Source organism: Micropterus salmoides, unplaced genomic scaffold (assembly GCF_014851395.1).
Source record: "Micropterus salmoides isolate LMB-PRFRI ecotype aquatic unplaced genomic scaffold, ASM1485139v1 Ms_hic_scaffold_20, whole genome shotgun sequence".
In the NCBI taxonomy this organism is placed as follows: domain Eukaryota; kingdom Metazoa; phylum Chordata; class Actinopteri; order Centrarchiformes; family Centrarchidae; genus Micropterus; species Micropterus salmoides.
Window position 1 is genome coordinate 23,425,410 of NW_024041151.1, and position 19,444 is coordinate 23,444,853.

General features: G+C 39.1%; 1 protein-coding gene across 2 annotated transcripts in view; it reads left to right on the forward strand.

Annotated features, from left to right (window-relative positions):
* phf24 (PHD finger protein 24) overlaps positions 1 to 11,706 on the forward strand; it is a 32,607-nt gene extending 20,901 nt beyond the window's left edge. Inside the window, exons 5-9 of one of the 2 annotated variants that reach the window (XM_038734674.1) lie at positions 951 to 1,153; positions 3,378 to 3,544; positions 6,498 to 6,530; positions 9,096 to 9,173; positions 10,213 to 11,706. In XM_038734674.1, coding sequence (XP_038590602.1) covers positions 951 to 1,153; positions 3,378 to 3,544; positions 6,498 to 6,530; positions 9,096 to 9,173; positions 10,213 to 10,309 — 578 coding nt within the window. In that variant the 3' untranslated portion in view covers positions 10,310 to 11,706. The remainder of the gene's footprint in view (positions 1 to 950; positions 1,154 to 3,377; positions 3,545 to 6,497; positions 6,531 to 9,095; positions 9,174 to 10,212) is intronic. The other variant, XM_038734675.1, reaches the window with a different exon arrangement.
* Positions 11,707 to 19,444: the final 7,738 nt, after the last annotated feature.

Genomic DNA, 19,444 nt, shown 5'->3' on the forward strand with positions numbered 1-19,444 from the left:
GTGACACTTTTTACATGAAACATTTGGAAGTTAGGGAACTTGGTAAAATATTTTTAAGGATGGTGATGCTGGTTGGTGGGTTGGTAAACCATTTTGGTCAAGACTGAAATGTCTGAAATGTCAACACTTTCCTTGACCAATTAACTGTAAAATAAAGACATTCCCATCAGCCTCAGCTTTACTTACTGTTTAGTGCTAGATGCTTTATTGAATCTTGTATGTTGTTCCTCAAAAGTTGCTTTGGATAAAAGTACATATGAATAAATGTAAATGTGGTAAGTGAATGTTAGCATGCTAACACACTAAACTAAGAAGATGAACATATACCTTTCCATATACCTGGTAAAGACAGTCATGTTAGCATCATCATTGTGAGCATGTTCGCTTGCTGACATTAGCATTTTTCTAAAAAAAAAAGTGCTCTTCCTGGTTCTTTTTAATCCTGACCATATGTCTTTCAGAAAAAGAAACATTTTGGGTTACCTCACTTTCTTCTTGCATTCTCTTGCCCATTGCTGTACTTCCGTTGACACCATGGCCAGATTCCCCAATTTGTTCCCTTACACAGCATAATTTTTATGTTAGTTGAGTACCTGCTTTCTTCTTCTTCTGCACACCCCTGCCTTGTCTGTCAGGCCAATAAAGTCCTACATTTAGCGGAAGAAACAAATTAAGACCCATGAGGTGAATACATTTCTGACACCTTGGTCAGAAATGTATTCACTCCCACATACACTGTTTTGTTCCCTAGATTTTTTAAATTGGATTGCTCAAATAAAAGTTATTACATTATTTGCCCGCACCCTTGTCTACTTCCAAATGTGTGGATGGAGGGCAATAAGGTGGTCCAGCCTTTGAAGAGTATGAGTCACTATACGTTAAGTATATCTGGAAGACTGCTTGGTTACTAATTGGGTCATAATGTGATTAATTTTTACTTGCCCCTGTAGAGTCATGCTTGGTGTCAGATGAGCTGCTGCAGTACCGCCACTTTGCATCCAAGCAACAATTTGATAAGGACTTGACTGATGAGCAGGAGGAGGAAGTCCTGGCCCAGTTTGCGGCGCTGGATCCTGAGAAGAAGGGTCACATCGAATGGTCGGACTTTCTCTACTTTGAGTCTCTGGTAGTTTTGAGGAAGTTTCGCACAGAGGTAAAGTATTAGAATGAGGAAGCAAGTTGACGTTATTCAACACATAATTATCAAACAGCTAATACACCCGAAAATCCCCAAATTTCCTCCTAAGTGGTAATGCCTTGAAACTGAGCCATAACCTGTGTTGCACAGCAAATTAGCAAGAGAAAACTAGGAAGAAATCCAACGAAGGTTAAAATCAAGGGCAACTGGACTTGGTTGAAGATACTGGAAGATGTTTCATCCCTCATCCAAAGGACTTCTTCAGTTCTGTTCTAGGAAGAAATATTGGGATTTTGCGGAGTAACTGTGCATTACAAAAGGTGCTGTAGGGTACTATAGAGGAGGCTAAGAACTACCTGACGCAAAGCATCACCCTTTACAATCAGGGAACGTTCAAAGTGGTACTATCCCGCTTATGCCATGCCTGCTTGCTAACAAAATGCCATTTGTAATCAAAGTAAAAATATTATATGTTTATTTAAACAACTAATTTTAATCTCTTATTTTCTGTTTTAAACACCATTAAATAGTGTTCCTTAGTCTCAGAATTTCTGAAGAATAACAACAACATCAAACTACACAGGAAGAAGTTCACAAGGCTGAGCTGGGAGTAGGTGAAGTAATTTCCACCACGGCAGTATGTTGGGGCTCAACAGTATGCGGTATTATTGCATTTTTCATCAGTGAAGTAATTTAGTGCCATATAGCAGAGTAAGAATGTCTGTATCTGTCACCTCACTGCACAGCGAGCCGCTAACAGCAGCTTTATGGTCTGAGCAAGCTAGCTGCTGCATGCTTATCAACAATATTGCTAAGCAAACACCTTTTTGTGGCTTGACCGTGTCTTTTTCAGACGTAGCTATATCATTACCTTCAGGGCATGTCTATCATGTCAATTTACATACCACAGCAGCGCGCGCGCGCGCCCACACACACTCACACACACACATGCGCCGGTGTGCAGCGGAATAGCTGTCCACAACTAAACTGCACTGTAGTAACATTGTAGTAACTAAATTTCCACAGAAAGCAACATGAAAAACAGCTGCAGGCTCGCGACACACTACGTTCCTTAGTTAGTGAAATTCAAATGAGGCTTACTGTCCACAGTTTCTCTGGACTGGCCAACGTTAGTCCAACATCGTCGAGCGTGCTAGACACAATAGAATCAACACAAAACACTTACAGCTTCAGAGTTTGAAGGCGGGTCACGTACAGCCCATGGCGATCCATCTTTGAACCGTTACAGAGGTTGTTACGGTTGTGGAACTTTTGAAGCACTCATTTATTAATTTAACACACCCTGAAGTGTACAGTATGAACATTGCGGTTGTTGTGGTGGGAGTTTTAACATCCCGACAGGTTTTTAAACCAGGAGAAAAAGAAAATCAAGACCATACTTAACATACTGTACAAGAACAGTGGATTGCACTGCAACCTGCTACACGATAATATTAAAACTGTCTTTCCAGCGGAGATATCTCTCTCTCTCTCTCTCTCTCTCACACACACACACACACACACACACACACACACACACACACACACACACACACACACAGGTTAACTAGTTTGTTGTCTCGCTTTCCCTCTCATTCTTACTTGATTCTTCAAATCTCGTAATTTTCTGTTTAGTTAACGCAAAGTTACTGTGTTTACATCCTATCATTCACTTCGTGATCTAAAGCAACTAGACCGAGTGATGAGAAGGTTTGCCTTGTCTCACTACTCAAAAATAAACTAATGTGTTGCAGTCATTCATAGGTGAAGGGTGTTCACATTCTTTCACATGTGGTGGCAGATATCCACAATTACAGTGATCACATAGTATGGTGTTACTGAAAAACAAAAGATTTCTGAGCCTTACTTAAAATTGCCTGATGTTGCTACATTGTAACATCCTTGTAAATTCTGTTCTACAAATTGAAAAAAGGTATCTTCAAGACATAGGTTGTTGGTGTGCCTAGAAAGGCTCAGGGACAAATTCAACAAAACTGTTTAAATATTGTGTCGTGTTTTTGGCTTGGGAGATTAAATTTGCTATTTATGGACTGTGTGTGACTCTGGGGTAGCATGGAGTAAAACAGTGCTAGTATATTATGTCAGAGAGTGCTATTGTAATAAAAATACCTTTTCCAGGCCCCCAAATTACAGCAATCAAAAGCATGAAATGGGAACGGAATTACTATGAGTGAATTAAAGAAACCTAATCTCAAACATTGGGTTTTATTTTTCTTAGAACTCACTGGTGCGTCTGTTGACTGCCAAGGAGAGAGACAAGGCACGGTCAGTATTCCTGGGTCTTGCTCTGGATAAAGACGGTGTGATCACGCGAGCAGAATGCCGCCAGGCCCAGCAGTCCTGGTTCAACAAGCTCAACAAAGACTCGCAGTCTTGCAATGTGAGGTGAGCACACCAAAAGAGAGTCACTATATCCAAATTTAAACATAGAACACTAGTTTGAATACTTTGAGAAACCAAAGTGTTCCATGTCTGGACTGAGATGAAAGGCGCACGTCTATGTATATGTCTGACAGAAGTTTGGGGAGTGAGGATTTCTGCATGCAAACTGCAGCTGGCAGAGGGAAAAAGATTTGGTTGCTTAGGGAATACAGGCAGTGAGAAAGAAGACTGGAAGCAAGATAACAAGCTTCTTTCTAATTACATATACGTCTTCTGGTTGACAAAATACGCAGTGTACATTTTCGTTTCTTTGCAGATGACACACTGCTTTACTTACTCAATATATCAAATGATAAAATCCTTTGAGACAGGCTTCTGTGTTTTTAGCATCAGTGTTGGACAACAGAAAACTTGTTCATGTGTTAAATAAATTTATCTCTGGTTGCAAACCTGCAAGAACCCACTTTAACAATGACTCTATATCTGTCACTCCTAGTTAAAATGTTTTGTTTAGAGCTTTGCTGCCTTTCCTTTCCTTTTATGACACAACTAATTCATTTAACAGATCCATCTTTTGGGTCTTACTACATATTATTTACATTTTTGGATGATTTACATTAATTTCTGTGTTTCAAAACAACGTTTCCAAGAACCTACTACCACTAATAGAAAAAAAACAACAATACAAATTAATAATTCATGTAATTATTTTAGCATTGTTCCAAAGAATTATGTTTGGTATTCATATAACTACCTTCTATATATATATATATATATATATATATATGTTTTTTTGTTTTGTTTTGTTTTTTACTGTAAAGCATCATGCAATAATTCAAAGCAGATATAATCAATATTTTTATAACAATGTATCAAATGACAATGTGAAAACAATGTGACAATATGAAAGCGGCCTCTCTTAGTTATCACCTGAATCTGCAGCTCCCCATGGCTTTTCAGAGCTTTAGTGTGAGTTTCAGCACAGTCTTTAGCTTTGTGGCCCACAACTTCTCTTTTGGTTCACTCTCACCTCTCTCATAGCTTCATTTCCAGCCACAGCAGGCTATTTTCAGTAAGGACACTCTAAAAATCACCTCAATAAAGTAAACTTCAGCCATCTACATTAATCAATTATAATTAGGGAACTCAAAACCTTGGTCACAGGGCTCATCTGCAACAACTGTTTGTTGTTTACATCTTTTGCATACCATCATATTTTGCTTCAGAGATAAGGAAAGATAATATTCACAAATCAAATAATTAACCAAACAGAAATACCCCCAAAACATCGCCAAATTATACTTTTAGCACAATTACACATAACATGAACTTACAGTTCAGAGTCACCTGCCTCCTGCAGTTTTTGCACTGGTGTTTGTATTTATTGTTTAACACGTCCTCTGGCTAGTGTGCCAAATCAAAAACCACAGCTATGACCGTACAGGTATCTGCAGCACAAATTCACCATATTTTGGCATCTATTGGGGATCTGGTCACCATTTCCACATTGAGTTGCACTTTTTTGTTACCTCCCTCTCATTACAAATGTATGACTAGCCAATGTGCATTGTAACAAGACAAGACAGGCGTGGCGATGTTGTTTCTCTGTCTTTCTGCAGAGACAGCAACAGATTGCTTAAGAATCAAAGCTTTGTTTTTGACTGGCATATTGACGACCAGTGCAGAACGCAGTCACACCAGTGCAGCGCTGATAAAGAAATACTAAACGGCCTTGTGATGAGCAAGGAACTGTTTCTCAAAAGTGTTTCTGCTTCTGTCAAGAAAAATATTCAAATCATGTCAATATAAATCCTATTAAAACAAGTACAAATTGGAATGTAAATGTAACCATTTCCTCCTCTCATATTAATGCCATTAATGCCAATGTAATTAAGTAATGTGTTTCATTCAATAATGTATTCTGTGCTGCTACTCATGTTGATGGCAGGCACTTAGTTCCACACAAGTTTGATGCTGAATATGACTGAATTCCAGCTATTAATAAATTGTCACGTCTTAGACTGATGAAGCTGGTAGCTTTAGCTTGGTTTTTTTAAAGACTCTTGAGTCAGACTCACCACAGAACTGTTTCTGCTTTGTGTGGCTGAGATCATATAGGTTTGGTGCCTGAAATGGCTACAGGGTATGGACACAATAACATGAACATAGTATAGGGCAATCCAATAACAACAACCGTGCAACAAATATGCTGGCTGAAAGGCAAAATATTAGCTACATTTCACAATATAATGCAATCCGGTGCAACTCCACCACAAAGTACAGCCTTAAAAAGGACCCTAGAGTTGAATGAGTACCTCTCTGACAAAGTCTTAACAAAAATCGAACATCATTACCTTGAAAAAAGCCGTCTTTACTGGATGATTATTGTGCTGGATTGAAATGAACATCTGTTGTTTTGATGGTGTCCATCCCCTGTAGTCTATACTTGAAAATGCAATAAGGAATCATACTCAATATTGCACCATATATGGGATATTAAAAAAATATCACCTCTTTTTTATTAGTTTCATACTCATAGACACACATCATCAGAGTAATAATGAATGGAAATTAAACTCCAATTGACTCTGATGAGGTTCATTTGTTTGTATACACTGTGTTTGTGTGATATTTTGTGTGCCAGTGGTTGAAAAAGTATTCAGATCCATGTAAAAGTAACAATACCACAATGCCGGAGCTCTCCATTACAAGTGACAGTCCTGCATCAAGTAGAAGTACATATTAAAAGTGCTCATTATGCAGAATGAGCCGTTTGAGAGTGCTATATTACTATTATTACTTATGCCTGCAACACATAAGCATTCAAGTGTGTATTGTATGTGTATGTATGCGTGTGCATGTGTTTGTTACTGCTCATAAACTCTTGTGCTGTCACATCTCCTGTGCTGTACCATTCCATCCCTCTCACCTATTCAACATGCGGCATTCCCCACAGACTCATGGGACTCTGCTCTCCTATGAATTGTGGGTGAGTGAGACTCTGCACTGCATGGCTTGTCTCCTTTTCCTTACTTTAACACTCTCGAGCACTCTGCAATCCTCAAATATTCCTCAGACAACCCCATGATTTAGTTTTCGTTAATTTAACCCTCGCTCTAAAGAAAGTGAGGACCCTCTTAACACCAACTTGGAACTCTTTCTGAACATTCAGCAATCAAAGACGCATGTACCCTTGAATGAAGCTTAATGTGCAGAATGTGAGCCCATCACATGATTAGGTCTTGTTATGCTGAAGCATGGATAAGATCCAGGCTGGCCTCTAATTATAGGGATCCAAAGTAAGCCTTTGTTCTCTTTAGGGGAGGCTCGTGTTAAAAGCCTCAATGTAAGAGGGCACAGTGGACCAAAAGGGTGTGAATCAGGTCCACACATAACACTTAAAGGCAACCACATTCATGCTCATTAAAAAGCAAGTATCAAATGAGTCAGAAAACTCTGCTTCCTTTGATCGCTGGATTATAGACATTACTGAGCTACAGAGTGAGAGTGAAAAGGAGTTTTTCAAGGAGCCATCAGTCAGAGAGTTAATCAGAAGCTTCTATCTGACTCTGAAAGATCAAAAACTCATGACTCATGTAGGTGTGGAAGACAGTCATTTGGGTTTCTAGTGAAATGTAAAGTGTCAGTGTCTTGCTCCATATTTTAACATAACCTTTTTGAACATCAGAATTAAAATCCAGCCAAAACAGAAGAATTTACATCGTTGAGAAAGTTCTTTGTTGACTTCGGAAACTTCAGTTGTTACAAAAATTTTTAACCCAAGGACCACTCACTGGATTTTTATTAGATCAAACTAGGTTAACTCTGCCTGCTGAGTAAGACCATGAGATGTATTTTAAAGCTCCAGAAAAGCCAGTAAGCTGACCTTGAGTAAAGATTTTTTGTCAGAAATGAAAGTGTGCTCACCCACTGATTTTGGACTGTAAAGTCTGTATCGTCAACAATTATGGTTGGAAAGAGAACGTCAAGAATAATTTAGAAATGATTATTTGATTGACAGAAGATTTACCACCAAACCTGCTGTTTATTACAGCCATGCATAATGTAGCCTATACTGCCAACTTCTGACAGAACTATACTGTAGTGTAGTTTAATCCTTACATACCAGTTTGTGGAAACACACCTTACTTTCATCTTCTTTTTTGCAACATTTTATGTTTCACTACACATTCGCTTGACAATTGGAAACATGGCAAGTGAAAGATGCTGCAGAGATGTATGGGTTAATCACGGTTGGCAGGCAAGTTATTCAGTTTAAAAACACTAGTGTGACACTGGTTATGACAGAAACAGGCTATGAACAATAACATTAAGGTACCTCTTCTGTCCAATCTCCTTAGTCTGGAAATCAAAGCAGCTAATTGCATTAAACTCAGCAGGAACCATTGCTTGCTTATAATTTAAATCAGGGGTTTTCAAAGTCTGAGACTATGGGCCTCCCCTCACACAAAACTTGGGAAACGACACCCCCCCACCACATCTTTAGTTTACTTGATAAGGTTCGCTCAATTCCTGGATGCCTATGGGATGATGATCATATTATTTGAGCCAAAATAGCCTAATATTGCTGTTTGACAGCTTCTGACCACACCAAATAGTTTTAAAAAAAGGTCTGTCCTAAATCATCAAACTCTGTGATTTCTTGCATTCAGAAGAAATACCCCATTTAATATAGATAGGCAACACACACTGTGAGAATTGAATTTCAACTAAAAAATCTCAGACTTAAACTACCAAACTAGCAAGAAATTGGAGGGGCGGTGGCTAACCATTTGCCCTGTGTTGGCATATTGCTATGTCTTTGCAATTCCTGGTCCATCCCTTGTTGGCATGCTGTTCAGAATGCAATCAACATGAGTCTTTGAGTGATGCAATTTATGAAAATACAATAACTTTTATCAAAAAAAAGCCTGTGGCTTTTAGTTTCCATTTTTTCAAAGCTAAAGTGTACTGTTGGCTGATAACAGCACAGTCCAGAAAAGACTTCTTGTTTGTTCCATCCATCGTCAACCGCTTATCCTGCGTACAGGGTCGCAGGGGGCTGGAGTCAATCCCAGCTGACATCGGGCAAAAGGCAGGGTACATCCTAGACAGGTCACCAGTCCATCACAGGGCCACACAAGAACTCACATCCACACCTAAGGACAATTTCGGAGACACCAATTAACCTAGACTTGTGAGGAAGCCAGAGCACCTGGAGAGAACCCACATGGACACGGGGAGAACATGCAAACTCCACACAGAAAGGCCATGTTTACAAGTGAGAGATGCCACCACAGTGATGATGGCTTCTCTGCCTTTTGTATTCCGTCCAAATTAGTTTTATTTGAATGTAGGAATTAAATTGGTAAAATCACCCTGTGTGAATGGAATGGTGAAACAATTTAGGGTGCATTTTCCTTCTTCATGAATTATCTTGTTTTCCCCTTTTTTTCAGTGCAAGGAAATGTCTTTTCCTTTCATTGACCTTTTTTTCAAGCCTACTATCTAACTTGTCCTTGTCTGTCTGTTTATTCTCTGTCCTTTGGTAAAGTATAAGTCATGTCGGCCCCATATGTGAGAGCAGTCCAGCCAGCTCTGGCAGTGAGAGGAGCAAGACTGATGAAAGCAGGTTTGTCCACTTACATTTTAAGTGACTGTGCGTGTGTGTGTGTGTGTGTGTGTGTGTGTGTGAGTCGGGGGAATAATTTGAAAACAGTTTAAAATAAAACCTTGCAGTAAATACCAATTTGGTGAAGCTCTGTTCCCACAAGCTCTTACCTCTAATGGGCTTTACAGGCCTTCAGACTCCCCTCAGCAGTGAAATTTACATATACTTGTTCACCCGGTTAGAATAAGCCTATACCTTTCCCACTGGACCAGCCTGCATATGGCCTTCATATGGCTGTTCGTGGGCAGCAATAGTGGGATTCATACTGAGTGAGACAATGCAGCCTAGAAGATTGCAGCCTAGACGGCAACAACCTTCCTGCTTCAGGCATCACTGCCCCAGAATATGACCTCAAAGTCAATTTTTGTCACCAGATAATGAAGACCGGTCTTCTTTGATATGTCATGACTTTTGAGGCTTTTCTTCATGCCACATTACAAAATGTTGCAATTATTTTAGCTAATACACAAGCACTTCAGCAGCGACTACAGGGAACCAAAATTACAAAGAGAGCTACCCAAGAGTCTTATTAAGTTATATACTAATTAGCAGAACATGCTTAGACATGCTTAGAGGTCTGACAAACATTGTTTTTATAATTGAATTTTCAAAGCAGCATGAGACCAGACGCTCACTATAATGATATTATCAAATGATTTGCGCTGCATGGTTACTGTTTTGTATTGTAAAGTGGTGTATGCTGTGTGGGATAATGTCTGCACATCTACATATTTAGAGTGGTTGTAATGAGCAAGACACTTACAACCCAAAAATAAAGATCCGGATTACATTTTTGAGTGTGGTCAGGAAATGACTAGTGTTATTCTGTATGTTTCTGAAAAGACCAAAACCAATAGTGTGTTAGTCCATCTATCAGTACTACCCAACTTCCATACCGTGTTTAATGGCCTATTTCTTCCAGTGAAGTCATTATTATAGTCATTATTGCAAAAAGGGATTTTTGACAAACAAATAAAACCCGGTCTCTTTCTTTCAACAGGCCAGTGACCTGGGCAGACTTTTTAAAGGAGAGTGCCATCTATGTTTTGGCTGCACGGCCCAATAGTTCTGCCATGCACATCCGTCTGCCTCTATAGTCCAGGATCCTCCACTGCACCCCAGCAGAGAGAGGGAGAGAGGTAGAGGGTGTACCCTGTAGACTACAGATGAGCGGAGGAAGAAAGACGTGATGGCACGATGGCATGAGGACGGCGACTGAGCAAACTGGATGAAGCACTGAGAGACAGCGGATCAAGCCATCGACAGAATCTCTCCTCCTCTGCATCACCTCAACCCCACAACACTGAAAACACGCATGCTGACTGACACACTCATGACGCAAGTGACAGCAGCTGACACAGGTCCCAACTCCAAAACTCAACGGCTTCCAACAAATGTGAGGGATAGGACAAGGCAGACAACCATTCAAAACCCACTCACGACCAGTCAGTCAGTCAGTCAGTGATATTTCTGAAACCTTTGAGTATACAGATCATGCACACAATCAGACAAGCTCCTAGGATGCTCACACTCTTTATTAAATTACAAATACTACACTCCACGGCCCTCCAGCAACATGATACACCTCTCCATGTGGGTATGTTAGTGTGACAGGCTGTTACTCTTTCAAGTATTCATTCCTTTGGGCCTCATGTCCTAATAATAGTTCCATGCTACTGTAATGGGATTGTGTTATTCCCCATCAAAATTGTTAATCACGCTACACAGAGGCACATGCAGATTCATTAGTGGTACTGTTTGACAAGGCTTCTGGGAGGAGATTAACCCTGCAGCTGCCATTATCAGAACATATACCAAACAGGAATGAAAGCTATCCGCGTACATAATATTATATGAGAACTGCTATTCATAACAGTATAAATTATTATTATGCATTAAAAATGCTGTATTTATTCCTGTATCCTCTGATATATCCTCTGTTTTTCCCATTTTCATCCAAGAATCTATGTTCTTCTGAAGTACTAACTATGAAAAAGGATGTGAAGTGAACATTAACGAAAGCTAACCCAGTAAGTGACGTGTACATACTGCCATATACTGTAGTACATTTTGTTCCTGCTGTGCTCAGAGCTGCTGCACAAGGTGGAAATGTCTACTCTCCTGTTCTAGTGTCTGAATTATTTGCACTGTGGGAATGAGCTGTAGATGGACTACTGTGTGACATAATCACTGTAATTAAATACTGAAAGACAATGGGTGATGTGCAAACATTTGTCTTTTGTTAATATACAGAGGCACTGGGAATTCTATAATGTTAAATTTATCCAACAATTTAAATGCACATGAAACTGCCCATAGAATCACTGGAAACATAGTGTAATGAGTTGAACTTAGGTAGTGTTTATGCCATGTAATGACGGGTCAATGCAAGGTCCTCTTAGTGAATAAAGAATTGTAATGACATGAATCTTAATTGTCTGAGGGATAAGTCACAGTGCTGAAATAAATGCATGGCATTTACTCTCCATCTTGAGAATCTTGGGGTTGTGTCTTTTCTCATTTTTTTTTTTTAAAACATGAATACCAACAAAGAACTACACAAATAAACAAACAAAAATATACATTTACCATCGGGATGCACCATATGGATGGATGGATATATATATATATATATATATATATATATATATATATATATATATATATATATATATATGTGCATATATATAGTAGTATAATAGCATAGTAGGTATTTTTATGTACATGAGGTAGGTGGAAGTACAGTATATATAGTAATGAGCAGCGACTGAAATTGCAGCAATATGAAAATAATATCATTATATATATCATTATGTAGCCAGCACTAGGGTGTTTTTGCATGCTGTTGTGACTTGATAAACATGTCTTCTTGCTTATTGTTTGCTTTACTGCAAAAGTCAATGCAGTTTGTTTGATAACTCATCCTTTTCTGTTGTGAAAGCGAAGCATCATTTTTGATTGTTTTATATATTACTATTATTATATTATATATATATCAAAAAAGAAGACAGACCCCTCACCACCCCACCCCACCCCCTTCCACACACACACGCACGCACGCACGCACACACACACACACACACACACACACACACACACACACACACACACACACACACACACACACACATATTACAACAATAATAAATTTAAAAAATATCTGTTTGGCTGATAGTGTCCTTTGTTTGTTGCTTAATGCTGTAAAATAAATAGCAGAACAAAAGTGGGGATGTTCTTTACATATTCTAATGTTTTCAACTTTTCTGACAGCTACCTTCTTTCAAATGTGTCAGATCTTTCAAAGGGTGGATTTACCATTTGTGAACAAAACTCTGTGTACATATACTAATAAGAGAGGCGGCAAAAGGAGCAATTATTCATATAGTGACATCCTTGCTCTGGCTAAATCCACATCTGTCCACTGCAGAGGCTCTACGCTTAGGCAATATTAGTGTATTCATTATTATTTCAGATAATGGTATCATATATACCTTACCTCTAGTATAATATTATATCCATTTACAGCAGTTTCATTATGGTGCGTAGTTCTTATTCAATCCTTGTGCAAGAAAAATGCTCTATATGGTGGTTAGTCTCTAATTTGTTGACGCTAAGAGCTAACTTGTCAATAATCATAACCCTTCGTGCATAACAAAATTTAACATTTTGAAAGTTTGCTGGAGCACCATGTCAACCTTTTTTAATATCCTTCCCCATTCAGACTATAATTGGTCGGTTTACAAAAAAGTGACATTGATGAGCAACATTATGCACACGCTTGGATAAAAAAGCACCCGATCTTCTCTCAACTTTGTCTGCACTGGTGGAGAGGGCAGGAAAGAGTACCGGCAGCTTGTGAGAAGTCCCGGTATGTAGAAAAAAGTCCCTGTAGTCCCAAGCCAAAGAGTAAAATGGAATAATGCCGATACTGGTCAAAGCGCACAATGAATGCAGACTGTAGAAAGAAAAAGCTGAATCATTTTGGGCAATTAAGAAATCCCGCATGTTTTAGGTCCCAAAAAGAGGACATGTCCAGGAAAATGAGGACATATGGTCACCCTAATTCAATCATAAATCAAACCACTATGTTGGCTGTGGGCATCTAAACCATCCCAGGATTATGTTGGTACAAATAACAGTTTAATTATATTTTTATACTGTACTATTAAACAAAGCTACGTAGCTGTGCCCTTCAATACACAATCAATGCTCTGTTTATTTCAGTGTCTTCAGCTGATGAAGATGTAAATCGATCTTCGGCTGATAAAGATGCTCCCTTTTTGCCTGTGACTTGTAGTTTTAGCCTGTCTTTCAGTGTTATATCATGTACTGGATGCAGCCATCATGAGCATATATTTAAGACTCTTTAGCTGGGTAAAACAAATCAGCTGGAAACATTAAAAGTCAGAGACAGAGACAGCGTTTTCAACTAACTCACAGGGTTTGAGGGTTCGCACTAGCTAGCTAAAGCTGAATCTGCTAGCATCAGGCCTCATTTCAGATGACAATCCCCTGTCACTTAGTGACAGTCAATTACAGAGGGAATAAAGAAGCATTGAATTTACACTTGTTTTATATTGAGCCAGTTATCAGCTTCCTCCTCCATGGCATGATAGAACTGTTGCTTCATCAAGTTTGATTGCACCACAGAGGGCAAAGGCTATCCCTGAAGACCATACCCATTTATTCTCACTCACTACAGTCTGAATGTCAAGAGGGCCGCAGCACAGGGATAGTTAGAAGTGGCAATTGTTTAGCAGATGGGGGCGGAGTGTCTGCTCAAGCTTACATAAAGAGGACAAAAACCTGGCTCTCACAGTATCATGGCCACTGGCCCTGTCACCTGCCTACATTTTCTCTCTCACTGCCAAGAGGTCTCTTGCAAGAGAGAGGGGTTTAAACATTGCTTTGCCTCGAAGGCTTGTCAAGCTTTAAAAAGTTAAATTGACCAAAATAAAGAAGGAAAACAAAACAATAGAGAAGGAAAACATAGTAGTCAGACAGTGTAGCTATAAAGCCTCTGCTGCCCTGAAGCTTGTGTTGTTATTTTTTTTTTTATCTGTCAGTAAGACAAAGAAGCGAACAGGAGTAGTATCTCAACAAAATGTTAAACTGAAGGTCAAACAGTAAGAGAGCTGCATGCTGTAGAAAGAGAGAGAAAGAGACAGACACACAGAGGCAAAACAGGAAACAAGGATTAAAGGACACAAAGAATAAGAGAGCGCGTGTGGGAGTGAAATCATTTAGATGAGGATATTATGTAATTGTTTCATAACAGATTCAATGATGATGTTCTTGGCCGGGCTAATTGCTACATTGAATGCTAAGTCAAATGTGAAGCTTGAGCTCTGAATTAGTCCTAGGTTGCACCACCAAACAGCTTCAGAAATTACTGAGCTAATGAGAAGGATCGTTTTAAGCCCTTTGATGCAGCCTTCGTGTCATTTGGGATATTCAGCTTATGATCAAGTCCTCATGTTGCCAAATAAAGGCCTACTACATTTTACAGGGTTGACTCGAGAAGGGTTGAAACTAAAGCAGACAGGCCACATCTCTGTCTTCTAGGTATGGAAACCACAGCACACAAAGCAGCAAAAGGCACAAAGGAGTGTCTGTTTCTTTTTGTCACTGTAAATGTTCTTTTCTCTGTTTCTTTTTATAACACCTTCATAGATATTAACAATTTACAATGAATGGCAAAGGCTAAGCAAAGTATTTAACTAAATCAGAATGTGCATTATAACTGAGTAGTATACCATTTTCATTTATACTTTAAAAATGTCCATCTAACTAGGTCATTTTTGTCCAATCATACACAGATGAACAAATATGCCAGCGTGGTGAAACAATTTTGAAGTTCTCTTACACAGATGTGTAATCAGGATGCAGTATTGTGTATGACTCAGTTTGATAGAGGGTGTCCATGGAACCCTCAATTCAGAAGAGCTGTTCCAGTAAATTTAAACTTCTAGTAGACCATAGCAAATCTTGACAAGATGGAAGGCCAACTGATTGATCAAGCAAGCAGTGTGAGTTTTTTAAATTACTGCTGTACTGTATATGCCATGTTTTCAGGATTTACCTAGAGGCCTTGCTGCTAAAGAATACATTTCACAATATTCTATATTATTGAGCAATGATCCCATTAAAAGACCAAAACCAACATTAAATTAATCCTACTAACAAGTATTGTCCATATAGCCAAAGTCGGATATAGCTTATTCTTCTGTGCCATACGTAGACCATAAACACATCACTGAGACACAGTGTTGCTCTGGCCGACATCTTCCTTCATTACCATGATCATGGGTACTATGGTTTGGAATCAGTCCCACACTGAATGTGTGTTAACCCGCCTCTAAATACATTCCCCCACAAAAATTTATAAAAGCTACAATGTCCAGAAATCTGAAGAATTCACACAGCCTTTTAAAAAAGGAATTTATATTTGTGACTTGTTTTCAAAGGTTTCTTCTGTAGGAACCAATGAGCATGGGGCCACAGACAAGGTTTGGGAGTCAGAAAGCATGGAGAGATGTACTAACATCCAAAATTTGTTTTTTATGGAATTTGTTTACAATTAGAAATGCAGAATAACATAAAATGTATTTAACGTTAAAATGTCTGCACTTTAATACAACGCATTTTCATTGAAGTGCATGAATACAAGCGTGCCAAGTGTGTTGCATGCACAGATGTCAAAGTGTGACTTTGTGAGTCATCGCCCCCCATGTGTAATCCAAAGGAGCTCAGTATAAAGGTTATCTGGCTTGTCCTACAGAGAGCGTATCAGGGCCAGCAGCTGGCTGAGGTGCTGTGGTGCGGCTGGCTGCTGTTGTGTGATGGCTTCACTCAGCAGGGATGAGTAATGGTAAACAACAGTGGCAGTGTAGTCATGGCTCTGGGGAAGTGGTGCCAGAATGGGGCCACAGTAAAATGTTAACACATCAGTCACATCACAGAGTTCATCAGCAGGTCTGTTAGCCAACGTAGGTCTATAATGAGACTTTGTTCTTTATCTTTAGTCTTTTTGGCTTTAGAGTGTAAAGTTATATCATATATAAGGCATTCAGGTTGTCTTATAATAAAAACATAGTGTAAACTTCAATTAATAGACCGAGCTTTTATTGGCTTCAATCACTGAACCCCCCCTGTCTATATTTGGGATAGGCCTTTAATTCCTTTTGCATAAAACCATTGCTCAGCAAAGAGGTTACTATCACAATGTTTATTTTAACCAGCACCAATACAACTTGTTTAAATATTAGGCTATTGGATAACATAACAATTACGAATCATTCATTTGTTCTAGCCCCAGGAGACAGCCCATTTAGGCCAACCTCAAGAACACATTGGTGCTCACTGGTTCCATAAAATGAACTGAAGGATTGAACTGTGGAGAATCTAACCGATGTCTGATGTGTAGCATGTCCACACTGACAAAAGTTTAAACATTTGTTTTGTGTGCAATCTAAGCAGCTTAGAACTCGCTCAAGTGGGGGACAGGGTGAGCTTTCAGAGGTTTTATCCATGAAAAGCACTTCTAAAAATAAAATCAGACCAGGCTTCTCATTGAGACCTGTGTTTATTTGTCAAAACATGTAGTCACTAGCGCAGTGAGAATACACTTAACTCATAAGACGATCCACAAAATTGGGTTCACAAGAACGAGACAAGACGAGATTTTATATATTTTAAGGAATCTTTAATGTCGAATTACATAGAAATTATGAGGGTTAAACACTTCATTTACTGCATTCTGGTGACTTTTTTTGCACCAATGTCAGCCTTTTTTGCTTAAATTTATGGTGGAAATGTTTTTATTTATGTGAGGGAAACACAAAATTCAGGTGGCACGTGACAACTGAAATATATAAAAATATAACAGAATATAATGCACTAAGGCTCTGACATGGTGCAGATCACAGCGAGTCAACTTTATCAGTTATACATTTGTTTTTCACTGTGTGAGAAAGCTGATGTGTGGCGTGACAGTGTGTGAAAGGTGTCAGTTGTGTGAATCTCGCAAAAAAGCTTTTTCCCTGACAAGAAATATCATCACATTTTAATATTGAAAGATCTCATGGCACAAAATCTCGTCACCCCCCTAGTAGACTCACCAGGTTAGTAAAAGGGACAGGCATCTAACTGTGACTAGGCTTTTACAGGTATAGGTACTTTATTTGTCACAAACACATACATGTAGCGAGATTCATCCTCTGCATTCAACCCATCCCTAAGGGAGCAGTGGGTAGCCACTGTACAGCGCCCGATGGACCAACTCCAGATTGAAATGCAGTTTCTGGTCAAACAACACTGAATGGAGAACCTACCTGACATGTTTTTTTAAACTGAAGTTTTACAGTATATAATATAGTAGTTTCATTTAAAAATACTGTACGTCTGCATAGACAGACAGATAGGAAGAAAGAAAGTAGGAGGTCTAATCACATTGGCTGAAACACAAGTAAAGACGGCTTTCAAAATAACAAAATGATCCAGTATCAGGGTTTACCCACTGCCACCTCAGTCCTCATTCTACCATTGCCAACTGATTTTCAACACATTAAAAACACGCCACAACATTCCATCTCCATCTCTCCAATCCATGTTTAAATCCACCTCCGCATGCAAGCACAAACATCACATCCCACCTCCTCCAGCCAGGCCAACTTTTTCCTTGGAGCCCACTCAGTTTCCGAAGCAGACGAGAGCCAACTACAGCCTGTCTGGTTCCAGGACAGTCGTCTAACATGCCTGGTTCTCGAGTTTTAAAGTGTTGCACACATCTCTCTTCTACTCTATCTGCACGATAAGCAAATTGTGTAAGTCTTATTGTTTTCACATTTGTCAATAATAATTTCTCCCAGATCAGAAGCCATCTGAGGCGAAACCAACAATATATGCTGGGTATTAAAAGGCGTAAAGGCTGCAAAGGGAAAAATTAAATCTCTGTAATTGAACACCTGGTGTGGACTGACATCTGGGTACCGCAATCAACTGTGACTGTGCCCATAGTCTGTGTCTGCAGTGACATTCTAGATAAAAGGGCCTTGTGAAATGTAGATTCTTCTGTTTTGAAACAGTCCAGTGAAATCTAACCTCCCATCAGTTCACACATCTCTGCTGGACACTTTTTATTTAGCTCCTCATTATGTGCCAAAGCCTCCAGCATTCACCCCCCTCCCCCCGCATCTGGAGGATGTTTGGGGGTGAACATCATTAGTTCTATTAAATCTGTGTCGAAGTTTGAACAAAAGAGAACTGGTGGAATGGGGACAAAACAAAGATGAATCCACACTTTGTCAGCTTTTGCTGCAGCTCAAAATGACTCTGCTAAAAGTAGATACTGTAACAGAACGTACAGAACTGTATTCCAGGAGATGAAAGATCAAAAGACTCTGGAAAGAAAATGTATCTATCATGCTATTGTTAGAACATGTAAGACAGACATTGCTGATGATGAGATGTTCAGCTTGTATTGCAACAGTAACAGCCTTAAATAAATCCAAACAACTACTGTAATATTATACAACTTAAGAATACTGACAAACAGGAGACATTTTAATTGGTCCAGTACAGGTGTTACTAATAACACTGATTATGGCTACACTACATGAGATGTGTCCTAGACATGGGCCATTAAAAGTGCTTTAATTTATATATATTCTTAAGCAAGAATAGAAATGGAAGTTATTTACTAGTTAAGTTAAGTTATGTAAGTTATGTACTATTTATTACCATTAGTAAATAGGCTACGTTCCACCACACAGTCAGCCATGACTGTACTACAGCACAATTGAGAATTCTCTCTCTCTCTTTTTATTTGTTGTCTGTGAGCTTCTGTAAAGCCCGTTAATTATCTCATTATAAAACTTCTCAGTGTTGTAGTTAGTTGTAGTAGTTAACAGTAACAGTATCCGTGTCTCAAACAATGCCATGTTTGGTCCCCTGAATTTAAGGTAGTTAAAAAGTCCTTAAATGTGGGAACCCTGTATGAGGATTTGGGACTGTCCTAGGATCAGGCATTACATCATTCAGGAGGAAACAAAGTGTGACCTTAGTTTTGAAGGTAACCTTATAAAGCATTGTTACAGCTGGACCTCCATAGTTCAAAGGCCACCTAAAGACCTTTTTGTGGGAATGGCAAGCTGCACTCACTGCACATGACAGAGGCTATTGCTGAACAGACCCATGGTAAATGCCAAGAACGGTGAATGGCACAAAGCTGC